Genomic DNA, 27427 nt, shown 5'->3' on the forward strand with positions numbered 1-27427 from the left:
TGTCCTCGCAAATACTACTTCTGTGTGGTTGGTTGTGTGTCCATGTTATGTTTTTACGTTTTTATGCCTGTCTGCATAAACATGACCTTAATCAGAAATGGGCTGATAAGTGATAAATGCCATTACTTGTAAGTGCAGCAGGAGGAACTTTTTTAAAAGGTTTTTGAAATTCTTATTTAAAACTTAAGAGTCCCTGCCTTTTCTCATGGGAAGGATGTCTGATTCTCTAAAAAGCACTGTGGTAGTAACTTGCACCTCTACTCCCCTGATAATTTCCAAAATAGGAAGCCAATATTCACCCTTTCTGCTGGCTTTTATTTCAGCATGCAGCTCATGGTTTGCTTTTGCCCAGAAAGAGGCACCAACTCTGGGACGTCCCAGACTCTGTGGAGTTTGGCACCCTGAGGTGTTGGGGGGAAAGCTCAGGTTCCACCTCTGAGAGAAAAGAGGTGGCTTCACAACTCTCTGGATTTTTTTTGAAGCTGGGTTTTTGTGTAGATGATGTTTAGAAAATGCCAGACAAGTCTGAACGTGCTCAGAGGCACCCTGGGAGATACTTGGGGGGAAAAAGAGGAAAGCCCTTCCACACACTGAAGGGATAAGCAGAACCATCTTGGGGGTTGGTTGGTTGGTTTGTGTCTTTTTCTTTTTCACAGTTTCTAAACTACTAATGAATTAATAACCAAGTACTCCTTGAGTTCTATTTACCCTTTAGACTTTGCTGAACTAACCACTATGATATCTGTGCTACAGTCTGGGAAATCTGAATGGTGTTAAGGCAAATATTTCCCTGTTTGCTGGAATTTCCTTGCTGCTTTAAAGCACTGCAGGGAGCGTCACTCTTATGCTGCTGTGCAGTATTTGAATTTTCTTTTTGTTGGCAGTCATAAAAAATCAGAAGGAGATCTCATTTGGGGTTCCTCAAATTAAAATGAAATGTTTTCTTCAAAATATTCCACAGTTAGAAGGAAAACAGAAGTAAAATGCAGTGTCTCATTCAAAATATTTTCTCTAGGATTTGATCAGTGAGGCTTATTTTTTCGCTACTAATATTTTAGAAGGATGTGATATGTCTTTGAGAAGGAAAGAAAGCAGCTTTTTAAATGCCAAAATCAGTGCCTTGTTAGACATTTGATAAGAGAGAGTAATTTACTATTTTTCTGCTATCAATCTGCCTTTTTAACTGGGTGGAGGGAGGGTGTTTTAGCAGCCTGTGTTCACTCAGCAGTTCCATGCTTTCAAAGCACAAACCCTTTAGCATCAGCAAGGCACTTCTTCCCACTTCTTTGGGCTGCTTGTTCCCTTGGGACACCATGGGGAGAGCAAACCACTGTGAAACCTCACATTGAATTCTGGAAGAACACTTCCAACCAATACTGATGGGTGGAGCAGGTTACTTACCACCTAGCAATTCAAATGTTGCTCAGACAATCTGTGATCTCTGAGATTTTATACAAACTTTCATGCTCCAAAGCATTGAACTGGATAAAAATTGGTGGCTTGCTGTCTGATTTTTTTGTTTTGTTTTGTTTTTTTTGTTGTTGTCGTTTTGAGTGGGGTTGGAAAATAAGTGCATATATGCATGACTGATGTGTGCAGGAATAAATGGTTTATGAAGCAATAGAAATATCATATCCAAAATTATAATGATAGTCTGAAATGTGCAGAGCTCTCAGTGTGTTCATTAGTGTTTGTGAACTTCAGAATTTTGATAATTTAAGGGAACAAACAAAAGAATCCATGAATACCTGTAGGATGCAAATTCTTTCTAATTAGGAAAACTGTAAGTCACAGAATTTTTATTTTAACATGGGAGCGAAGGCATTTTGAGGTTTCAGTTCATAGCCAGAAGCAATTTATGGCTTTCATACCAGACCCTGTTCAAGCAGGTATAACCACTGATTTTCTTGTATTTCAATCATAAAGGAAACATGATCATGAGTGGGAACTCAATTTTCTGGCCAAATTACCCTTTCATAGGAGCCTGGTTTTTCTACTGTGTTGAGTCTGGTGTCTAAACCAGCCCTGTTTAAGGTTCTGATGCATCAAAAGTATTTAAGGGAATAGTTTTGAGATCAGTTTCCCCCCTCTACATAAAAGCACCAACATTATATAGGAGAAGTTCAAATGAGAGGGAATCTATTTTGGTTCTGTGTTTAAATATTTCACAGACTTTAAATTTCTACTGCAGCTATGACAGCTTTTTTCTAATAAGTGCCTTTGTCTTGGCTTTATTTTTTTTTTTTTTTTCACTTTCTGAGTTGCTTAGGTTGTTTGGCCTCTACTTCCTCAGTTTTCAGACCAAAATGAGCATCAGGATATGAGTCTATACTTCGACTCCTTGGTAATATTTGCAGATAAGGAGAGGAGATGAGTGAAAATAGCCTTCCTAGAAGATTCCTAATCCCCACTGGTGCCTGTCACAGCAGCAGCAAAGCTCAACCCACTCTGCTCCCATCCATGTCAAGAGCACTAACAACATTATTCTCTCACAAGAAATGGCTGAAATAGCAGCTTTTGCCTGCCTCCATGAAATTACAGTTCTGGCACAAACCCTTCAAAAGTTAGAAGTGAGGGGCAAGTGGTGTGACTGTGGTTAAAGAAGGGAGGGAAGGGCCATTTTAGAGCATAAGATGATGATGTTGATTATTTGACAGGGGACATTCATCCTAGTTTGGTGTAGGGAAAAAGGGCCAAACATTAAACTGAAATAAAGTATGAATAAGGCTTCCTGACCTGCTCTTAATCTTTTGGTGAGGTTTGAACAAAACAGTTCTGAAGACTCAAGGATGTCAGTGCTCACTGCACAGGATGTGCTCAGAGAGGCCACACTTTCACACATGCCTGTAAAAGCTTCCTACCATTTCAAAGTCATGTTAAGTTTACTTATTTTTTACTTCCATGGCAGCACACACACAGCATGAGAAAACCTGCCCTGGTTTCACTTAATGGTCACTCACAGCACAGAGCTGCTTTTACAGACATCTGGGTCAGTAGATGCTGGAAGAGCAGCAGATCAATAAAGAGCATAAATAGTGTCAGCAGAGCTTTGGACATGAGGCTCATAGTTCCAAAGATCTATTACCAAACCTGAAGCTTCAGATAGCTTCACAGCTGTGATGATGGGAGGGTTTTATTTTAGCAGATGCTGGAAACAATATTAACATGAAGCATAAGTCCAAAACATTGTTCTTTTGGACTTACACTTACAGGAAGGGGTATGATGAGGTAATGCCAAAATTATGATGCCAAAATTCAGACTAAAAGGCTCTGCATGAGTCTTCTGAACCACAGTGTCTTCCAGGCTCATTTATTGCTTTACTCATGTCTTGAATGCTGGGAGAGGTGGTTTCCATTGCCATCCCACATGTCCACTTACACAGTCTTGCATGCTGTGTGGGGTAGGAAAAAGTATTGTTCTGATGGAGTTTTCATTGTAATTGACTTTGTGATTAAGCAGCTATTAAAGGAAAAATACTCACCTGCTGCTGTGCAAATGGAAAAATTTCTGACACGCATTCAAATACTGTCTAGTAAATTCAGGCTGCTCAGTGTCCTTTGCAACAATGTGATTTTGGCACCTTTGCAGCAATTTTGTACCCTGCCACATTCTGCCAAGCTTCTGTTACAGCACTGTGATATTTTGTGGGCACAGCGATGATTTAGCAGTAACCTGCTTACCCTGGTGTGTGATACAGAATGAGTGTTGGCTGAATGGGCAATGGCCAGCAGGAGGGAGGAGACAACAGATGGAAAAGAACATTTGTGGGTTGTTTTTTTTTTTTTTTCCAACCAGTTGTCTAAAGGGATATGAACACATTTGCTGAGTAAACATAGAATGAAACTCTGAAATACATTTTTTTTTTTTAAAAAGCATGGAGGCAAGGTCTAAATGGCCAAGCACTCATTTATAATTCTGTTTTCTGTTCAGTTTAGGCCAGACAACTCTTTGCTGTTCCTACTGGAATGGCAGGCCCTCCAGCTGAGGCACACAGGTGAAATGAGGGAGAAATGTGCACCATTGAAGAGTTTCTTGTCACCAACTGGCTCCCTGAAACAGGGTGTTCTTCCCTTCTGCATCCATTTTGTGCTTGGAGAAACAGCATCCCTGCTCTAGGACTGGGATTAGCGGGAGCAGTGGGAGTAGCATTGGGTGCCTGGAAACAGAAGGGAAGGGAAATGCATATCACACCCATTTAGTGTGTGGGGGTCTGTTTGTTTAGTACCCCTCACGGGACCTGTTTTATCTGGGAATTATGTTAAGTCTGTGCAGTTTTGCACAATATACATGGGACAGTTTGAAAGACACTTTCTCCTGTAACCAATACCATGATAAAATAGTGATCAAAGAAGTGTGCATCTATTTACCTGCCAGTGGAATTACTTTGGAAGAAAAAAGAAAATCAGCTGAAAAGAGATTATCAGGCTCCTGAGGGTAGCTGGGCTACTGCCTTACACCCTGGTGCCCTGCCAGGTGATAGCAGAGGCAGGGTGAGTGAAATAAAAATCATGTGCAGGTGTGTTTGCTGTTTTGCTGACAGTGACTTCTCCACAGGTAAGCAATCCAGTGTGTTTACTTTCAGTTCAAGTCTGCTTTGTTTACATTGAGTACCATTGCTGCTAACTTCCAATGAGGTGACACAAAGCAACAGGTTACAAAAATGCCATCAAACATCCATTCTGACAGCATCCATGTCACAATACACAATGATGTACCGGCATTATACAAAGACCAAAAAAAAAAAATTATATGTATATATATAGCTAATTATTTTGACTAGAACTGAAATGGACAGCAAAAAAGAAAAGAGCCCCCCTCCCTGCCCCCAAAGGCCCTGTAGGAATCCATACTGACATTTTGGCAGCCTTGTAGCAACAAATTGAAAACCAGCCCTTCACATGCCAAAACCTTGCATTTGTAACATTGTAAATTCCTGGTTCAGGAAAAATAGTTATGTCTATTAAAGCACTTTTTGTGTTTTTTTTTTTTTTCCACCCCTCCAACCTGAACCAGCTTCACATTTTTACACAGGTTTAATAATTACTAAAAACAATACATGAGTGAGGGGTATAGGCACAGTAGACTGCTCAGACAGTTAAATGCTATAGTATATATGCTAAGATATCCCAGCTGGAAACTCAGCTGCCCTGTGATTAGATCCATCTAAAAGAAGAGCCTGATCAGTGGCATTACTGAAAAAAGGTTGGCAAAAAGAGCAATCCCTCTGCTCAATTAGTGGCAGCCCAGTCAAAAACCAAACCCACCCCTTCCCTCAGCTGCCTGTTTCAGCTTTGCAGCTGGGATTTCTGCTCGTCAGTGCTTCCTTGGGTCCCGTGCTCCCCCCAGGCCCCACATAGTCCCCATCAGTGCTCTAAGGGAACAGTCAAATCCATGGAGCCAGCAACACCCACCCCTGCCCTCCCAGCCCCTTTTCACAATCTCCAGGTTTCTTCATGTATGTTCATGCCTCGCTATTCACTAATGAGGTATTATTAGATACTAACAATGCCTGCTCTCCTAGGGACAGACCAGTGACACATGAAGAAAGCTCTTCAGTCAACCATTAAAAAAATATTGCACTTACTTTAACCTTAAGCCCAACCTGCACAGGAAAAAAAAAATATTATGAAAGAAATTACCCGAAAGTACCAAACAAAATCCCAACACTCTGGAGCAATCTGTTTTATGCACATATAGTGTCTTTTCCTTCATGTTGTTCAGCTGAATTTGGTCCAGTATTTAAAAAAAAATGTCCAGAAATTAAACAGTTCAAAAGACACCGCAGGCTCGTTAAGGCTTTGTCTCCCCAGTGCTTCAGAAAGGTAAAAGTTTCTTTCCCTCATTGTCCATGCACTGCAAAGCAGTGGTCTCTCGTGGCACAACACCTGCCCCTTCAAACCATCAACAGAAAATAAATCAGAAGCAAGGGAAGATGGGTGTGCTTCATGGTCCCACCTGCAACCAAACAAACAGAATGCTTCAGAGAGAAGAAAAGGGAATAAACATTTATTTTTAGCATTTGTTTTACTGACCCTCCACTCAGGCTGGGACTGCAGGCCACCAGTACAAGGCGCTGGGACTCAGACTAGACAGTAACCCTAAACCTGAGGGACAGCAAGGCAAACTGGGGTTCCTTTACAGGCAGGGGGATGATGCAGACAAGGGTTAATAAATACACAAGTGCAACACCACAGACACACAGCAAACACAGCTGGAGATGCTCCCCCAGCACAGCTCTCCACCAGCTGCTCAAAAAGCAGCTTGTGTCAAAGCCAGCAGCTTCCTGCTCCACCCAAAAGGGACTATTAAGGTTATGGCTGGATTATTGCTGCCACCTAATGAGCCAAAGCTTGGGAGCTTGAAGAGCCGTGACACACGTCCCCACAGCTTGATCCCACCAAACCTCGTGGTCACAGGCACTTGTTTTGCTCAGGCACAGGGGTCAGGGGGAGAGTGAGACCAACCCTTCACTGATGCTGCTGGTGGTGCCAGTTTGAGAGCCTGCTGGTTCTCTGGTTACGTGATTTTTGATTTAGGAAAGTATTTCCCACTGTTTCATGCCAGAGCTTTTTGGTTACCTTCCAGCGGAGCATCCCCAAGCCTCTGCTGGCCTTGGTAACCAGGTAAAATTCTTTTTTGAGAAGAACTGGAGGTAATTGAAGTTCTCCCTCCCTTTAAGCTTTGCATGGCAGGTCGTGACAAGTGGCAGGGAATGCTTAGATGGCTCATCAGGAGTTTGGATTCTCTTTTTCTTTAAACATGACTGAGCCCATATATTCTTACAGGGCCATGGAAAGGGTAGTGGGTTATCTACTGTGAGAGGCTAGATGGATTTTTCCCTCACTCTCCATGTGAACATGGAAGAGGAATAAGAAAAGCCCCAAACTCTAGTGGAACAGGGATGTGAGGCTGTGGTCATGGCACAGGGCCAGGCTTGCCTGACTTACCATCTGTGACTCTGAACTAGGACTTGCTGACGTTCTCATATATGACATCACTGATGCAGAACTGCTGCTTCTTCTTTTGCCACATCAGCTGCACACACTGGTGAATAAAAATGTACTGCTCCTAGAAGAAAAGACCAAATAAATGGGCATCTTTTGCACGCCAGAAAGCATGACAAAAACACAACCAGTGGAACACCTTGCACAGATCCATGTCTCCCAGCTCAGCCCCTCACAATGCACAGGGAGTTATCAACTCCCAAAATAATAGTCCACAATTGTTACAGATAGCAGAAGGGGAAGCATGAAATCCACCTGACACCATAATCCCTTATTAATAACCTGAATGATGACAGAAGAGTTGAATCTGAGTTAAAGTTGCTTTACTTTACATTGCCTAAAAATAAATTCCAAGAAAGGTATCTGAATGCTTTATGTGCAATACATTGCATCCATGCCACATATGCTTCTGAAATATTTTAATGAAGTTCGGGTTCCTCAGTGTTTGACTTCTTTATCAATAAAAAGAAAACCCCGATTTTGTTCACAGAGTAGTTAATTTGGAGAGACTGGTTTCAATTCAGGATATTCCCCATTCTAAAGCCATTTTTGGGCCCATGCCATTCGTTTTTTGAAACTGCTCATTGAGACACTGCCAAATTTCCAGCATACCAGGCACTGTGAATTCAGGTGAGTTGTCAGTGGTTTCATATTTTGTAAGGAAACACTGTTTGGTGGCCTCTGTGACTGAGTGTCAGTGTCACTTGGTGACACTGAGGCCAGGTTTAGCCACTGCCTGTAGCTGCAGGAGCTCAGGAATTGCCCTTAACATGCAATGAGGTTCTACATGAAAAAAATTGAAATATTTAAAGGAAAAAAAACCCACAAAACTATAAAAACCCACATCACCTCTGGAGTGGTAATAGTTGCAGCTGAAATCAATCACCCACCAGGATTGTTTTCCTCTGGTGGAAAGGATCTGCCTTTGGATTAATACAGTGAATTGTGATGAAAAGTGGCAGTTTGATAGGAATGATCCAGAATGGACTGAAAATTACTTTTTTTTTTCATTTCCAGATCCTAGTTGTTGTCACTGCGTTTTCTTCCTCCTCTCCTCTCCCTGCTACAAGTTTTTTCTTCCCTCTCAGTTCAATAAACTTTGGCAATAAATAATTATCATCTGAAAACAGTGATGGTGACATTTCCAACTTCATGGAGGTTGCTCACATATACTGTGTGTCTAACCAAGGAAGAGTGCAACAGGCATGAAATATGAAATCTTTCCCTCTTTACTAGGGGAACTGGGAAGGTTTAGATGCCTAAAATCTGCTTTGAAGAACAAGTGTGTGATTTTTTCCCCCCCCCCAGTATATATTATCTGTATATTTTTGTCTTAAAAACAGAAAAATAACTAGCATGTAGATATTTGGGTGGGGAGAGGGTCAAGGAGGGTGTCAGGCAGACTCACAATCCTTTTGTCTGTTTTGCTTGTTTGAAATGATGAGGCTTGGCTGAATGATCCCAACATGATACTTGAACAAGGCTGCCTGATACTGATATTATTTCATGAGCCATTAATCCCCTCAGCAAGCCCAGCTCTTTACAGTGTGGCTTGAAAATTTCATATGTTAATCTATTCTAATACATTGTTTGCATATTCATTTCACAGAAGGTGAGAATAACTCATTTCCTCTGGCAGACAGTGAGATTGCAGATATATCATCAAACCCACCTATGCAGCAGATTAATAATGTGACAATATCACAATGAAGTTGAAAACTTGATTGTATTGACTCATAGTGGTTTTGTCAAGGGGAACAACAGAGATTCTCATGTGTATGATTGTATGCATGAACATGATGAAGAAGAGTATGAAATGTGCACGACAATACTGTCACAGTGCTGAAGTGAACAGAACCTACCTCTGTCTGCACCATGGACATTCTGTAGGACCTCATGTCCGACACCAGGCCCAAAATATCCACGAACTCGTGGTCACGGATGTGCTGCAAGAGCCGGTCCAGAGCGATGAACGTTCCCGTCCGCCCCACGCCAGCGCTGCAACACACACAGACACGCAGCTCACTCAAGGGCACACACAGCAACAGCAGTGGCACTGCAAAAGGCAGGAGTCCTGCAGCTGTAGCTATCAGATATGAGTGATCTGAGGCCAGGCAGGCTGGTGGATCTGTGGGATTTAGTGACATTGGTTGGGCCTCCAGTGATGCTGTGTGAGGGCTGCCCTAGAGCAGAGGCTGGACAGAGTTACAGAATAAAGCAGGGATTTATTAAAAGGATCTCCTCCATGGATCCACCTTGGGCAGCACAAGAGCCCAGCCAGGGCTGCACCCAAGATGGACCAAAATGGTCTCAAAGTGCACGAGCGCTCACGGAGTCTCTCAGTTTGATCAGTTCTGCGCCATTTGCACCTTGGAGTTCATTGTCCCATTCCAGCTTTAGCCCAGGCAGTCCCATCCTGCTTGTTTTTCTCCCTTCAGCCCATGTTGTTTGTGCTCTTGGGCCTGAGATTTGGATCATTTGTCCTTGGTCCCCAGCTGGAGAAGGAATTGTTTTGTCTTCCTGCTCTGTGCAGAGAGCTCACCATCCCCTAATATGAAGCCCAGACCCACACACTAAAGCAGCACAGAATCTGAAAAATATAAAGCTAAAACCTGAGGCATCACCAGAAGAGTCTGCACTTCAGGACTTCTGCCGTAGGAGCATGAGACAGAAATAGCTACCACTCAGCTGAAAATCTGCATTTTCCCCAAAGGGAATCTCAGCAGCTAGAAAAAATACACACTGCTTTCATTTAGAGATTCTCATGTTTTGCACTGTGATTTCACATGTGGTGTTTAAGTCAGATTTCACAGAGGTTTTACGGAGTTTCACACAGCACCTTACTTACTACTAAGGGTGTGTATCTTGGCAAAAGCTCTTTCTACTGTTTTGTCATGCTTTTTCTGAAAAGCCTTACAAGTGTTTGCAATAATGTTTAAGAGCTCATCTCAACACAGTTCAGCATAACTGACAAAAGAGGTCTCTACTTTGGCTTTTGTTGTGTTAATTTCTCAAATGCATGAATACAACAGAACATTTGATGTGTTAATTGGACAGATAAATGGATAAATTCATTCTGTGCCTTCTTTAATGTCTGAGAACAATTGCTGCAGGAGTTGATGGATGCACTCTTTCTTTGCCCCTTTTCTACTTTTGTAGCATTGTTATTTTAATCTATGTGATCTAAGATGCACAGTATAGTCTCAAAATACTACCTGAAAATATGCCTCTTTGCTGCTAGAGGAATCCTCATTTAAAAAAAGAAAATATTATAGCTCTTGCCCAGCTCTCTGATACTTGCTTCTGCTCCTTCCCAGAAGAATTAAGAAGTAGATACAGGGTCTGATTTCATACTATATACAAATCTCTTCCCTGGCTTATTGAACACTTTTTAAAATACCAAGACTCATGGAACAATATCCTCTATGAATTTCTCCATGAGGTTACAGGGCAGAGCTGCATAACACTAACACCAGAGAGAACCACCTTCAGCCAACAGGTGAGCAGAACCCCAAAATCTCTATTTCTCATGGTTTCCCAACCTATTTAATGTCACACCTTGTTCTTCTCCTATTCCTTGAAGCACTTACCTGCAGTGTATGACCATGGGGCCTTTAGTCTTTGCTGATTTCTGCCTGACCATCTGTACAAACTGGAGGATGCTCTCGGCAGCGTTGGTGGTGGGGACGCCGTGGTCTGGCCAGGCAGTGAAGTTAAAATGCATCACGTCCTGCACCTCATCAGCCTGGTGGAAGAAGCAGAACAGCACCATGGCATCACACTCAGTCACACTGAGGGCTTTTTTGTCTTTTTGTGCTTCTCTTTTTTTCCCCACATCCAGCCTAAAAGACTGAACCAGTCAAGAAATTGGCAAAGAACAAAGAAGCTAATTACAAAGTTGGGGGGGAATATCAGGCCATCATTATCAAAAACACACGAACTTCCTGTTTCTGGGTTTGGAGTTTGCTTTTTGCTTTTGTCTCTGTGGTAGTTCCTTCTTATTTTGCTTTTAAATCAAGAACTGTTGCGTTTTTCAACTCTGGGCTTTTTTCCCCTTTTTATTCCATTCCCTCTTCTTTTCTCATTTTGCCATAGATAAAGAACAACACTGTTGGCAAGCAGGCAAACCTGAAAAAAAAAATCTCACTGAGAGATTTTCTTTTCAAGTTTTAAAGGAAAAAAAAAAAAAAACCAACCAAAAAAACCACCCCAAAGTAAGAAAAAAACTTTACCACAGGAAACATTTAGGAAAAAAGCTCCTTATAAAAAAACCCACTTTTACAATGCTAAAAATTCTACTGGCTTTAGATGAAGTAAGATCCTCAACACAACACATAAGGTCCTGGGTCAGGGATGAATTGCCAGTGCACAACTTTTTCCACAACCCAACCACATCCGTAAATTTTCCTTCATGAGATGATGCTGGAAATGAACTGATGCAGGAAACAAAGGTGGAATGAAATTCTGAGGAGCTTTCATTTGGACACCACATACTCCCACATTTGTTTCAATACTTTATAGGTAGACATTATTATTGCAGAATTGCCCTTTTGAAAAGCATTTTCAATTCTTCCACTGATATTTTCAAGTTTTGAATAATTTATAGCAAGAAGATGTGTGTGAGATGTAGAAAAGAAGAAATTCATAGATTTGTTGTTGGTAATTATTGGTACCACAGAAGTGTCCAGAGCTCTAGTATGATTTTTGTTTCAGCCTTGCACTTTGCAGATAAATTTAGAGATGATTTTAGGAGAAAGTTTTGTGATTTTGTCATTTGCCTGTGCAAAGTGAGTGTAAGGACAATGATCTATCTCTCTTAGGTGTTTCCTGCTGAGTGACAGAAATGGACAAAAGTTAAAGAAAAAGCTGGACTGAAATCACTCCTTTGGCAAAGGGTTTCACTCACGTAGCTGATCCGGAAGCTGCGGTACACCCAGTCCGTGTGCTCCTCCTCGCTCAGCATCTCCACTGTGATATCCCCATATGCAACAGGATCTTCTGTGAAAGGCCAGTAGTGGTCACATTTCACCTGAAATGGAGGGAAATCCAGGCATTTTTGTATTTTTATACAAAAAGATACACACAACCTCAGGTTTAGCAATGCCTACAGCACTGTTCAATTGCTGCTGCAATAAGAGGAAGTTTATGCTGCAATGACTTCCAGCCTGACCATTCCCATTTAATTGTGGCCATCAGCTATTTATCAGTTTTCAGAAGGGCAGCTTTAGTGCAGTGAAGAACAGACAGAGTGCCTTTTGTTATTCTTCCTGATATAATAGCTCTAAACGGAGCAAAACGCTGGGAAAGAGAATGTCCATATAAACCCCCCAAATTATATTCCAAATATTTCTATTACAATATAAAGGGGAAACATAAAGATAGAACTTGCATTTCAGAATTACCTAAACTTAAAAGTGCAGAATCACAGAAGGCCTGAGGTTGGAAGGGACCCCTGGAGGTCACCTCGTTCAAGCCCCTCTCCTCTCAAGCAATGTCACCTAGAGCCAGCTCTAGACCATGTCCAGGTGACTTTGGAATATCTCCAAGGATGGAGACTCCACAAGCTCTGGGAGCATCTGTCCCAGTGCTCAGTTCCCCTCAGAGTAAAATAAGTGTTTCCTGACTTCAGAAAGAATTTAATGTGGTTTTTTAATTTGTGCACTTCACCTCTTGACTTGTCACTGGGCAAGTCACCACTAAAGGAGTCCCTCATCTCCATTCCCTCCCATCAGGAATTTGTACACAGTGACAAGACCCCTGGAGCCTTCTCTTCTCTAGGATGGAGAGTCCCAGCTCCCTCAGTCCCTCCTGTGGTAAGAGGGGAGGCTTCATAACAAGGTCAGGGGAGGTAAAAGGGCAGAAAAGGTTGAAGAAGATCAGGCGTCATCAAAGAAGTTCAAAGAGGGTTAAAGAAAGGTTAAGGAGGTTAAAGGAAGTCAGGGAAAGTCAACATCAAAGCAGGTAAAAGCAGGTCAGAGAAGGTCAGGGAAGCTCAAGGAAAATCAAGGAAGGTTGAAGAAGGTCAGGGAAAGTCAAAGAATGTCGAAGAAATCCAAGAAAAGTCAAAGCAGGTCAAGGAAGGTCAAAGAAGATCAGAAAAAGTAAGAAGGGGTCAAAGAAGGTCATAAAAGGTCAGAGAAGGTGCAGCAAGTCAGGGAAGTTCCAAGAAGGTCAAGAAGGGACAAAGAAGGTCAAAGGAAGTCAGGGAACATCAGGGAACATCCAAGAAGGTCCTGAAATGGGAAGGTAGATGCCATTCCAGGGCTGGTTGTGATGCTGCCTTGTGATCAGAAACAATGCAAAGACATTGACTCAGCAGAAAAGAGCTCTTTTTCAGGGTGGTTTCTTTTACATCACATAGAAGATTTTGTTACATACCCGTCTTTTCTCATTGCACTGAGTCAGCATAACAATAATTTGTGATTTTTGCTGGAGAACCATCTTCCAAAAATCATTCCTAGTTTCTGGCAGTGGTCCTTGGGTTGCAATGTATTCCTGCGGTGAATTATAACCCTAAAAGACAAAGAGATAAGTCCTGCTTACCAGCATGGTTACTGCTTCAGAACATGTATTTTTCATTTTTTTTTAGTTTGCCCAAACTCAATTTGTACTTCTAAAAGTGATTTTTAATATAAAGAAATAAATTTTTTTGTATTTATTTTCTGATGACAACTTTTGCTGGATTTTGATATTCCCAAAGTCTAAGCAATCTAAAATACAGCAGATGAAGCTGTTTCCACATGAATCATTTGCACAGAGAGCAGAAAAGGCAACATTAAAAAAGCAAGTAGTAAGAACCTTAAAAGAATGTTACAGCTCCTTTCAGATTATGTAATTTTAGGGTTTGTTTAGTTATAGGCACAAAACCAGTTATAGATGCCCAGGCTGCTCATCCCAAGCAGTGTCTGGGGTGATTTTCAGTCATTGGTGTCAATGGAATAGGATTATACACACGTGTTTATGTCATGAGGCCTTAAATTAATAAAATATTAATTATAATTCTGCTTCAAATAATAGAGAAGATGCTGAGTCAATGCTCTTAACAGATGCTAAGATGCTTCATATGCATGTATTCCCTTTCCTATCAGCATGATTTTAGTTGGAAAGACTCCTTTCACCTCTCCAAAACCAAAAAACTGTTATGAGGACTATAATAAAAGACCACAGAATGACCCTTTTGGCATCTGCTATAACCATATTTGCTGAGATTATATCATCAGAACTGCATCTGGAAAGTTATTTCATATTCCTAGCAAAAGCAAAAAATATATCCAACACACAGCATGATCCCATGCAAATTAGGCAATTTTTGTGCCAACACTGTATGTGGATCATAAAATTATTTGTGATTTGGGAGCATTTTCCACTAATGGCTTCCTCCAGACATCTCTGCAAACGAGCTCAATCCCAGTTTTTTTTGCACTACACAGAATTTGCTGGCTGTTCAGCGTGGGCTGTGTCTGACCTAAGTGACAAATCCCAGTTAGCACAGAGACAGATCCCCCCTGGTTCCTGTGTTTGGAGGCAGGGAATCAGTGGAGCACTGATTATCAGAAAAAGAACAGCATTAACATCACATGTTTATCCCAGTTTCCATGGTCAGCACTGTGCTATAAGCAGAACTAAAGAGATGAAAAGCAGAACTGAACATCTGAAAGGGACTGACTGCTGCTTAGGATCCTGTTAGCCACAATCCCGTGCGGCGGAAGTTTCCTGGGCTGTGAATCCTGGAAGGTTTTTCTTTCCTGATTCTTGCAGTGTAAGTGCTGAGGTTTGTGCCCTGGACACAGAGAAGCCATGCACAGACACTGGGCTCAACACTGCACACTTGGGCAACGCCAAAGTGACAGAGAAGTGGCTCCAGTGACTCATCCAAGGACTCCTCCTTTCTCCATAACGCTGGCTCAGCTCTCTCCAGCACAGCCAGGGTCAGCTCTATCTACAGCCAGACTGCAAAAATATTCATTTTTCTGTCAAAGACCTCTTCCTAAAGGGCTGCAGTGGTGCCCTGCCTCCTCTCCGTGCAGAATAACCCATGGAATTCTTGCTCTCCAGCCCTCACTGAGCCACAGAACAGAGGTACCAGAGGAGCAAACCCTTGTGGCAGTGGCAGGGATAAGCCTAAGTGACTGCACCAGCTCAGTGGAGAGTGGAGAGAGCTGATGAGTTTTTAGGCAACCCCCAGTGTCAAAATATTTGCCTACAGCTCTGTGTACACTGCAATTATCCTGAAACCGTGGGTGCTACCCCCGGGAAGTGGCTGCTCTCTGCCAGGTGCAGGGAGGCGCAGGGGAAGCACCAGGGAGGAGCCCGAAAGCAGAAGTTCTCTCCACACACCATCTGGGCTGTGTGCATTATGTGCATTTGGAGTGCCTGCCTTAGCTCTTTTCTTCCATGTGCAGTGGAAATCTATAAAAAATTCTCATTTGAACATCTATGCTTCACCTCACTACCTTAAAAGGCCATTGAATAATTTTAACATTTCCTGCTCGTTTTCCTACCAGTCCAATCAAAGTCTCACAAAGATTCACAGCTACTGCAGCAAAATTTACTAAAATTCTCCCACCCCTCCACCCCTTTTAATTTTTTTCTTTCTTTTTTTTTTTTTTTTTTTTTTTTTTGGTGGTTGTTCTCTGTAGGCAAAATATTTGGAAGCTGAAGGAGATGCTGAGAACATGACTGAGCTTCCAGGAAATATTGTGCTATTTTCAAGGGCCCAGATCTGCCTGGTGTGCAAGACACTGAACTCCACACTGACCAGACCTCTGTACTCACAGGGATGTAGTTGGCATTAATGTAGTCAGATCCTTCCTCTTCATTCATTGAGACTAAGCGGACACGACTGAAATCATCTGCAAAAGGAAACAGAAACTAGAAAAAAATCGCCTCTGAAATATGGCACTCATCTCCAGCTCGGCAAAATTTAAATTAGCCCTATAGGAATGGCCAAAAATAATCTACTAAAAACCAGGAAATTCTTGTATTGACTAAGAGAGCAATGTTTGCTTCAGCAAACATGGACACACCATCCTTAGTGTTCTGCAAACACTTCCTCCAAGTGCTGTCCATTTGGGCTCCCTTAGGCTTCATTAAAATCATAAAAGAGATACAGTAACACTACTCAGTAGCATAAAACCCCTTGTGTTTCTCACCTCCAAACTCTTGCCATGATAAACATTCCCAGGCAGCTACATCTATTCAAAGCTAACATAAAAACCACTCTTGCCTGGCTCTCTGTAAGAGCAGGATTGTAGAACACGCTTTTCCCAGTCTTAGAAAATCTCCCGATTCTCCAATTTTCTTGTTGGAACTCTTCTTTCCCTCTCTAGGGGCTTTAGCAGGATTTAGTGTGTGTTGTACTTACATGGCAGGATATTTGTGTAGCGATTCTTACAGCGATTCATGGGGAGATCAGCAGCAAAGTGGGGGATGTCCAGCCCAATCAGTTTTAGCTCCTGAGACAACAGAAAGGGAAATGTCAAGGCCAGCCTCAAAAACACTCAGAGAATAATTCCTTGTGATTACTTGTGGCAGGTAGCAGACGGAAAATGCTCATAAATCACTTTATAAATTGACAGCAGGGTGACAGATTGTCCTTTTTTGATGCCTCTGAGTTGGGCTCCAAGCAGCTGGAGGGCACTGTTGGGGTTTCTCCTCCTGATGTTGCCAACACACTGCTGCCATCCCAGCTGGGACTCAGAATTGCTCCTCTCTACCCACACTCACTGTCAAACCAAAAATGCTGTCAAACCAGGGGCTTGCTAAATTATTTCTGTGGTGGTCACCTGCCTTCCTTAAAGAGGTTTCTTGAAACCCTCAAGTGGCTTTCAGTCTTGGGGAAATGCTTAGAAGATTTTTCTAGTCATCACCTTCAGTAGTTACATTTGGTGGTAGTATATTTACTACTATATAGTAGTAAATAGTAGTATATATTAGTAGTATATATGATGCATCAGGGGAATTTGCTGTCAGGATGGATCATGGAAACACCCTGAGAGTCCTCCCCACTGCCTTTCCATGTTTAAATCTTTGGGAAACAGCCCCAGGATAGGGATGGGCTTTTGGTTTTATACTATTAAATTGACTTTAAATTTAGAGTAATTAAGAGAATGCACCTGAACTTAGAGAAATGCACCTGTCTTAGAGAAATCTCCTTGCTCTTATAGAGATTTCTGATGCTACTTCCTGATTTCAGTGCTTCCTCTCAAGTTAAGGACATTAAATATATAAAATAAAGCCATTAAAATCCCAAATTCAATTCAAGTTGCCAGCATACCCCAAACTTTAAGCAAGTGTGTTTTTTTCTGACATTTAACTCAGATTGAACGTGAGAAGCCACTCCAATCAGTTCAGTAAATGTAGGATTTAACAACACCAAGCTCCACTTCTAAATTCTGCAGAGGAGGAAGTGAAGCTGGCCCACCCAGCAACGCCACAGATCGACCAACACAGAGCACACAGGAGCACACCATGCAGCCTTAACATCTTGTAAAAGCTAATCTGGGCAAGTAGCAGAGGGCAGAATCCTCAGAGATTTACCTCAAATTGCAGAGAAAATTTATAATCTGAGTCTTTGGCCATATCCTTGATGTATCCATCAAAATCGTCCAGCTGGACAGGGCTTTAAAACAAAAATAGAGAGAAAATCTGATTTTTTGTAGTACTTTTCATTTCCTTCCACCAGAATACTCTCAAGTCATAAATATCTATTTGCAGCTGTTAATGCCAGAAAGAAATGAGGACAAATCTTGTGGTTCAGGGCCACCAAATGCTGGATGTATTACATTTTGGATGCCACTGCCCTGGCAGCTTTCTCTGCTGGCTTTGACAACTGTGCACATTTGTAATTATAAGTCAAACTCTTTTCCCAGAGAGATGTTGGCTAAAAAAAGGTGGTATATAACTATACAAAAGCATGGAGAGCTTTAGTAGGTACAAATTAGCCTTGATTTAATGACTCCCATCTTTCCACACTTTTTTTTTTTTTTGCCAGGTGAGATCTATTTGTTAGTCAGGCACAACCCCTGAACATAACGCAGAAATAATTAGGCTGACACTCTGAGTAAGGAAACACAGGTAAACAGCTTCCCTCACCTAATTATCATACTCTAATTTACAAGCTACTGAAGCATGTACACAGTAATCTTCTCATTTACTTGGAGGCAATATGCCCAAAGGAACCTGTCTTATCACCACTTAATTACTCCTGTTTACCCACCAGCATTAATGATCTAATGTTCTAGCAACAATTGTAATGAGAGCCCCATGTCAATAGGGAAATATCACTACAAACAAACGCATCCCAGTTTTTTCAACATTTGCAATTTTTAACTAAGGATAAGCTCAGTTGAAATCACTAAATTGGATAATTGATCTTTCCCCTGATGACTAATTTTGTATGTTTTACTACAATCTGTTGAGCAGAACTGCTTTTGTACAATTATTGTTTGTTTTCTGCTTTCAGGTATTTCCCTTGGGATATGTCTATCAAAAAGTTTTCCGTATTTGTAACTGAAATACCACTGTGCCATGTACTCCATAATGCCTATAAGTCTAAGACTTATTCCTTTAAATATCAAAGAAGTTACCTACTTGGTCAGCTTTCTCTTCTTTAATCCATTTTTACTCCTGTTAAAAAAAAAAAAAAAAAAAAAGTGTTTTTCATTCATTAAACATTTGTACAACCTTTATTCAAAAACAGCACTGGTTTAAGAAAGTGTATTTTTTCATCATACTCAGGAGGAGATTGGTGATAATAACTGGTGGACAATTTAAGGCTGATAGCAGCATTTCTGTTGAGTCCAGTGGGAGGCATATCCCATTCTGTGGCTCTGAGAATGACCTGCCATTGAAAGGGAAAATCTGTGCCCAGGAAAAGCACATCTGTGGAAAATCCTGGAAAAGCACAGGAAAATCTGTGCCCATGGCTGCCCTATGAATCCTGACCCATTGGCTCTGGGTGGGCTGGGGCTGAATCCCCAGGACCTGAGCCTGGTTGAGCTTGGAAAATTGGATGTCAACACTGGGAATGAGAAGCATCTGTTGGGTAAAGGGACAAGACCACCACTTGCAAATTCAGGAAAAGGTGAAGGAAAATGGAAATGGCCCATCTCATAACCTGCTTATGATGATAAATGAAGACAATGGCAAATATCCTGCTGACCTCAGTGGGACTCAAGCTTAAACCTTAGAAAATGTAATCGACTTTAAACAGCTGGAGATAATTGTGCCAGTCATGTAAAACAATGATTTGTGGCTGATCTAATTCACTAGCAACAGTTGTGAGCAGCTTTCTGAGTGTGTTAAGCAGTAAAACCCAAAGGATTGGACTTGAGAACTGCCCTACCCCAGCTACAACGGTGTGGTTTTTTGGAGGGGGCTGTGTGTTCATTTTGTTGTCGCCACAAAGAAGTCAAGCAACAATAAGATTAAATACACAAAGCAAGCTTGCTTTGCGTGATTCTTGATTACTCTGAAGGAATTTTAGTAGTGTGAATTTTTAATTCCTGGGCATTAAACAATATCCATTCATTTTTCACATTATAATGATGTTATTTTTAATTTCATGGTGATATGAAAATTATTGTCTAGATCATTTGGTTCACAGCTTCAATTATTAAATGAAAGGACAAGACTGTTAAATTAGAAATAATGACATTCTACCAAAAGAAATATTATAAAGCAGAGTATTTTTATTTTTCTACCCTGTTAAGTTTAGAAGTTACATTAAAAACAAATAAAGGGCTACTTTCCAAAATTAAATTTTACAGAATATTCAGTTTCTGGAGCAGCCACAACACATAGTAATTTTGTTATTTTTTCAAAGTACATTTTCATTTAGTTGGGGATATTTGCCTGCAGAATTAACAAGAGCTATGGCAATATGAGCTTTATATGAATGTGGGGACTAAATATTCTAAACCTCTTCAGTCTATCATGTTATCTGTACATTCATATGTACTGTACATCTAAAGTAGTAGTGTTTATTTTCCATTTTGAAATTTTTTTTTCCAGTGAAATCTTAAAGTTAATTACACTAAATTATTCAACACACCTCTGTCCCCTGTGACTATGGTAAACCTCTTAATGTCAGGCACATAAGAATTAATTTTAAAAGAAAAAAAAATATAGCTAAATGCCCTTTATGGTGGGAATGTTTCTAAGAACACTTCTCCAAGGAACATTTCAAGAGGCAATAAAACAAATGACTGACAAACATTTCTCAGCAAGAATTTTGTGTGCTTTGATAGTCTCAAGAGGCCTTTGCTTCTTAGCAGTGCAATTGTTTCCTGAATGTTCATAAATATTTTAAAACAGCTTATGTGCAAAACAAAAACAATTGAAACACTAGCTGGTGTTTCATCTGTTGTTCCATTTAGTCTACATATTAAAATATAAAGAGAGGGATTAATCTCATCTCATTCCACTTCAGCTCCTGTAAACTTAATCATCTAGACTGAAATAGATAGATTGATTGAAGGGGGAACCTCTGAAGATAGATACACATCTGGAAAAGTGAGTTAATGAGCATAATAAAAGAAAAAAGGCAGAGGGACGAATGATGACAACATTTTTGCCATTGACAGCGGCCACTCTGGGCTTCTTGACCAGCTAAGAGAGCTCAGTGTGACCTCCAAAATAATCACCTGCTTGCCTGACCTGATGCCTCAGCTTTTAGCTTTTGTATTTTTCAGATTCTTTGCTGCTTTAGTGTGTGGGTCTGGGCTTCATATTAGGGGATGGTGAGCTCTCTGCACAGAGCAGGGAGACAAAAAAATTCCTTCTCCAGCTGGGGACCAAGGACAAATGATCCAAATCTCAGGCCCAGGAGCACAAACAACGTGGGCTGGAGAGAGAAAAACAAGCAGGATGGGACTGCCTGGGCTAAAGCTGGAATGGGACAATGAACTCCAAGGTGCCAATGGAGCAGAACTGATCAAAGTGAGAGCCCCCGGGAGCGCTCGTGCATTTTGGGACCATTTTGGTTCATCTTGGGTGCAGCCCTGGCTGGGCTCTGGTGCTGCCCAAGGTGGATCCATGGAGGAGATCCTTTTAATAAATCCCTGCTTTATTCTTTTAACTCCAGCCAGCCTCTGCTCTAGGGCAGCCTTCACAAGGCATCAGACCCTCCACCTCTGTGCAGCTTGAGAGTTAGCTGAGTTTATACCAGACAAGCTCCAATAATATAATATAATATAATTAATATAATATAATAAATAGAAAATAATACCATAAATATAATATATAACACAATAAATATACTATAATATGCTATAATATAATATGCTATCATATAACATAATATAATATCATATATCATATCATATATCATATCAATAACATAATATAATCCTTGGAGAGGTTGGGGAAGACCCCCACATGCTCCTCAGCAGGGTGTGTGTGGAGAACACGTTTGTTTTTTTTCCTCACAGAAGAAATGGACCTTTCTTTACTTACATTTCTAGGCCCACTGAAAATATGGATGGGTTTTTCTACAGACCCACTCAAGGAAAATCAGTCTCAAAAATCCCTCTGCTGAAGATGTTGATGTCTGCCTGCCAGGGCTTTGGTGCCTCATAGTAAGACCAGGGAAAATGCTTGGGAAATAAAATCTTAATCTCAGAAGTGCCTTTTTTGTAAAACCCTAAAACTTGGACCCCAGACCATCAGAAACTTAAGTTTCTTTTTATGAATTAGGAAATTTTGGGTCATTGTCAATTATAATTATTTGTTAAAAGGCTTGTAAAACAATTCTGTTTCTAAGTACACATGTGGCTTTGTTAGGTATTTTCAAGAAAACAATTAGGTGTTTACTAAATCCTGATAAATTATTTACAGACTAAAGTATTAAATATACAAAATGAGATGTGCACACAATGACTCTGGTTTTACTCTTTGGGACTTCTAGTGGTATTCATTCTCAGTGAACTGCTTTTTTCAAAAGCAAAATTTTACTGACATCAGGAGGGCAAAATAGCACCTTTGAAAAACAAATGTATTTGACATCACACACCAAACAGGTGGGGCATGATCAAGCAATTTTAGTAATAGAACAACAGCAGAAAAAGTCAGTGCCAGGCAATGAACATGTAAATAACCAGAACAGAAGCAGCCAGGACTTATCATGAAGCAGCAAAAGTTGCAAAGACAGCAATGAGATGGATATGATGAACACTGTAAAATTAGCTTTTTAATACCAAAATGGGTTGGAGAATAAACAGACAAACCAGATGAAGCAGGGTAGCAAATACTTTGATACCCACATCCTCGCCAGTCCAAGCACAAGAAAATTGTATCTCAAAAAGCTTTGACCCATTTGAGAACAAAAGTACCACACATTTTTCATGTCATGTCATAGAAACTCACAGTGTTTACACATTGCATATGGAAAAACAAGTAAATCACTTACCAAGGATTAACATAAAATGCCAAAAGATAATCAGTCCAAAGGCATGAGGGTAGCAGAGTTAGGAAAGCAAATACACTTCTACGCCTGTGAGCATTAATAAATAACATACATAAAGATGAAAAAGTGAGGAGAGTTAGTAAGACAAACAGAAATCAGGAGATCAGCAAATTCTATTTTAAAAATCAGCTAAACCCATAAACCCTACTTCTTACTTACTTCCTAAGAATGTTATTAGCATCCCTAGAATTTTTACTCCTCAACCTGCAGGATTTTCAGCTATCCAACACAAAATTATATGGTCAAAATAAGTATGTCTTATCATATTGATTCAGGCCTGTTACTCCTAATTTTTAGAGAGTAAAGTGGGTAGTAAAATATCTTTGACAGATTTCCAGCCATTGCATAGGTGGAATTAAACCTATTTTCAGTGTTTTGAGATATTCAGTACTGATATGGTTTGTTTTTATCAAACACATAATCTCCCATGTTTGCTCCTGCAAGTGATCCTGTGGATATCAGAGATAAATTCAGATGCTAAAAACATCTCTTAATACCCTCTATTGAGTCAGATTTCACAAGGCATCCCAATAACACTTTGTAGAGTGCTTTAAATTCTTTCCTAGGTTTTCACCTAAACATTGCTTGAACAGTTCTTCTAACTGTACTTTCTGTGAATAACTATCCACAGCAGATTTTACTGTGGCTAAAGGAAATATGAGTAAAAAACATTCTAAACTTCTGTATTTGCAAGCTGTTTACCAGGTTCTGCTGTGCATTAATTCAGGAAACTCACTCAGGCCCGTTCTACCTATTGGTGAAATGGGCTTCTGGTACTTTGCAAATATGAAAAACTCATGAAACTTAAACAAATTTGGCTCCAGTAAATTTTTTTTTGGTCAAATACACCCTCAGTGTGTTTTTTCCCCATCAGAGAATCTGCTGCCTTAAAAGTGATACCACCCTTCTGCAGCTGGTCTAAAGAGGAAATACAAATTTAAATTTCCTTGTTCAGTACCCTTGGCTCTTATGAAGTTGGTAGATACTGTGTTTTCCCTGACAAACAAGTCATGTCAAATTGAATCATCTCTAATCTCAATCTTCCAACCGGAGAGGAAATCTTCTGCCCATGCAGTGAAAACTCCAAGTTATGAGTTTTAATGAGTTTTGCTGCAGAGGAAACAGGCAGTGCAGTTTCTGCAGGGCACCTGCCCCAGGCTTTGGCAGGAATTGTGTGGCTTAGCCAGAGGCAAAAGCCCTTCCTGGTCAGTCGTACACCACAACTGCAGAATCAGAGCCTTAAGGCTCATTTGTTGTTAGAGTGTCTATGGGGCTGGACTGAGGATGAAATTTGGTTTTCCATGAACAGATCTCTGGTGCCACAGAGGTTTCCATTAGGCTCAGGAGAGAGAAGTGATGATGTTGCTGGAGTACTTCTCCTTCCTTTGAGAAACTCCACGTGAGGCTTTTACTTCCTCTTGCCTGCAGAGGCAGAAGGAATGATTCAAGCCTGGGCTTCTTTCACTGCCAATCCTCACAAGAATTTTCCACACTTTATCAAATCACTGGCTAACATACTTGCAAACTGATTTATATTCACGGACTAGCAGCTCTGACAGCCAAAGCAATTTATTTTATTCGACATATGAAAAGTGTGTGATTGCCTAATAAATGCAATACTGTTCTTTTCAGCAATAAGGTACTGTTTCACATCCTGCTCAGGCATACGGAACAACTTAATTAAAAGAAGGAGATGCAGAGATTGCTCAAATCCTGAAAAGTCAGCTGAGCTTCCCTTATGAACTAGTGGATATCCCATGGCTCCCTGACTGGATCCCTGGAATGAGCCAATCCTTCTCTCTGTTTTTAGGGCCAAATTTCCCACCTGGCTGCCTTAATGGATTGTGAATCTGCTCTTGACATTAGACAAGAGGCACATAAAACCACTCTCAGAGAAATAAGCCATAAGGTAAGGACACACTGCCTTCAGTTACAAAAGTTTTTGGTGCTATTAATCAGGAATGCTTTCCTCAGTTTATATTTTTATAACTTAATTCATGTATGTATACATATATGCATATACACACACACATACATATATATGCTAAATCAAGCATCAAGAACCTTCAGTTTCACATCCAAGCCTATTAATTCCCTTCCCATTAAAAATAAAAGCCTTTTATGGTTTTAATAACGTCTCTTGCTAGTTTAATAATTTCATTCAAGCTTGGCTATTTAATTAACATGAGTGTTTGATCTTCTGACTTTTTTTGCCATTAATATAGTCCAAGCAAGAGAATCTGAGGAATGGTTTCATTTGCACTGCATACAGCCGGCTGCTATTAAAGCTAAGCCAAGCAAGTGAAGCTTGTTTAATATCCAGTTAATTAGCAGCACAGTGAGATATTGACAAGATTTGCTGGGCTTGTTAGTTCAGTTTGCAGGCTTATTAGCAAAAGGCTTGTGGTGGTGCAGTGTCAGTCCATTCAATCCCAGCCCAGCTGGCAGGCTGTGTCCTGTGAGGTCATGGAAAGCAGTTCCCTGTGCACCAACTTTTCTTTCCAACTTCTTGGCTGTCAGCAAAGCTGACCATGGGTGCAAAGGCACATATTTTCTCCTGGAATGGGGCTGATGTCATGCTTTTAAGTGTCTCTGTTAGGACTTGCCTTGAAAGAGAAGTTTTTGCAGAGATTGTTAATAACAGAGCAGTAAACCGTGGCTCTGTCATTACCACTCATTTATTATCAAAATAGGGATGGATATGACCACACTGGTGCCAGCCAGGTAGCTCTCAGAGCCTTTTACTTCTATAAAAGCTAATCCTACAGATTTTCTTTGTACAATTACTTCTCTTCAGCTGATGGTGACAGTGATGATTTACAGTCCATATCAGTGCCTGCAATTCTTGCAGGTGATTTTCTAGACTAGCAACATATATTTAGGTTTTGTTTTTTTTTTTTTTTTTTTGGTTGGTTTTTTCAACAGCACTGAACATTAAGTTACAGAATATATTTGAGTTGGCTTGTCCTTGTCTTGTAATGTAAGGAAATATTTATTAAAGGCACTATATGAAGACAGTTGGTAATTAGTTATCTACAAATAAGCTTACTCCTGGATGCAAATGCATTGTAGTGCTAATGAATGTATAGATCAATTATCTACAGTTGTGTTATTTTAGGAAATATATCTGTAAGAGAGAGGAAAAAAAATATCCTCCCCAAATACATCTATGCAACTTGGCTGACATGTAAATACATTATTGCCTACTAAAAATAACAGGTGACAGAATGCATGTCTTCAGTCATCATTCAAGAAATAAAATACATTTAAGGAATAAAATATGAAATTAACAAGTCTAGTAGTTTTATCCTAAAAAGGGACAGCAATGACATAAAAAATAAGCACTTTAAGATTACAGATAATATTTGCCAAAAAGCAGAGATGGGGAAAAAAACATAAGCTTTGCTTCAAACACTCACCAGTTATAGGGGAGCTTTCCATCTCTCTCTAAAGATGCAAAATTCACAAAGGTCCCAGCCCCGCACTCCCTGTTCCAGGAAGACCATTAGGTAAAAATTAATATTTCTGGATTCACAACACTTGCAAAGAGCTTGATTTAACAGAGAACTCTTCAGCAGGGAAGTGCTGAACACATCCATGACTAGGTCTGAGATAATCTGTAATTAACATAACTAGAACCCCTTAATGTAGTTGTCTAAAACCAATAAATGTTCAACACCACCTGAGATCAAATTGCCAAAAAATGCTTCACAATAAGGAAATTCTCAAATAGACCTTATCTTCTGTCCAGATTTGTGCTTTTCATAGCATGGCACTGGCCTCAGTGCACAGGTTAAATATTTACCTTTCTATACTAAATATCCACTGTTCCCACTCTAAGGAGAAGTTGTTTAATTGTGTCCTTTTTACAGGATAATTATAGGTAATTTTAAGTAATAAAAATAACTCTAGGCAAAAGAAAAAAAATCCTGAATAACATTCTAGTTGTTTCTTTATCACAACTCCATTATTTTCAGCTATGAATTATAAACTAACTTGACTATTTTCTTGATTTAAGCAAACAATTGCTTGCAACTTCTTGCTGGATTTATTTTTTTAAATTTCCTCCTGGGGTGTTTATCTTCTGTGGCTAGAAGCAGCTGATGAAGAGAAAAAGCTTTGGGCTGGCTGCACAGTAATTAAATAGGAAAGAGAATTAATTTAGCTGGGATTTCCACAGAGCCAGTTACATGCAAAAGGAACAAATTATATAATGTTTTCTTAAAAAGATAACTTGGAACATAGGTGTGATGTGGTCATCTCTTGCATGGACTACATAGACAAGACATCACACAAAATGCAGCATCTGCTAGGTTGTCAAGCACAAGATTTTTTACATAAGCTTTTTTTTTACATTAAATAATTTCCTTTCTTGACACAGTACAGTAAATGAACATAAAATATATTACACAGATTATAAAAGGACAAAGACTCTGTGACGCCTTCAAAACTAGTAGGTAAACCAATTATATATATATATACACAGGATATATGGGGCTTGCAGGTAAGATGGCCTAGAAAAGGAAACTGAATTTCAATATTCAGGTACAAATGATAGGTGCAGACTGGAAAGTGGTGAGAGAGAGACTTTCTAGAAAATGTTATCTGTATATATGGAAAAAATCTCCTGCTCCAAACCATATCAAAGACTTGCAAAGAGCCTTGATGTCCTTCTCATGCCCATTTCCCTCAGATCCTAATTATCATTCTTTTCCCTGACATAACCCTTTTGCAATATGGGATAGCAGTTGTGGACTCAATCCTGCAAAGCTCAAAATGAGACAAAGCTTGAGGCTTGTCAGTCAGGTCAAGAGTGAAAATAGATAGAAGGAGAAGACACACTCATCAGCATCAAAACAGCTCTTTTGAAGACATCCTGTTCACGAGCACCTCAAGCAGCCTCACCCACCCACACAAAAGCATTCTCAGCTGAAACTATTGACATGATGTGTTTGT

The 27427-nt window shown here is 40.3% G+C and overlaps 1 protein-coding gene across 2 annotated transcripts in view; it reads right to left on the reverse strand.

The window, feature by feature from the left end:
* Positions 1–4556: 4556 nt before the first annotated feature.
* The window catches only part of PTPRO (protein tyrosine phosphatase receptor type O), a 144617-nt gene continuing 121746 nt past the window's right edge, over positions 4557–27427 (reverse strand). Inside the window, exons 16-27 of one of the 2 annotated variants that reach the window (XM_032746385.3) lie at positions 25891–25959; positions 22415–22498; positions 18598–18633; positions 17545–17626; positions 16370–16460; positions 15781–15857; positions 13384–13518; positions 11912–12034; positions 10596–10750; positions 8868–9003; positions 6949–7069; positions 4557–5956 (exon numbers count right to left, since the gene is read on the reverse strand). In XM_032746385.3, coding sequence (XP_032602276.3) covers positions 6965–7069; positions 8868–9003; positions 10596–10750; positions 11912–12034; positions 13384–13518; positions 15781–15857; positions 16370–16460; positions 17545–17626; positions 18598–18633; positions 22415–22498; positions 25891–25959 — 1093 coding nt within the window. In that variant the 3' untranslated portion in view covers positions 4557–5956; positions 6949–6964. The remainder of the gene's footprint in view (positions 5957–6948; positions 7070–8867; positions 9004–10595; positions 10751–11911; positions 12035–13383; positions 13519–15780; positions 15858–16369; positions 16461–17544; positions 17627–18597; positions 18634–22414; positions 22499–25890; positions 25960–27427) is intronic. The other variant, XM_072923807.1, reaches the window with a different exon arrangement.

Source organism: Taeniopygia guttata, chromosome 1A, assembly GCF_048771995.1.
Source record: "Taeniopygia guttata chromosome 1A, bTaeGut7.mat, whole genome shotgun sequence".
NCBI lineage: Eukaryota > Metazoa > Chordata > Aves > Passeriformes > Estrildidae > Taeniopygia > Taeniopygia guttata.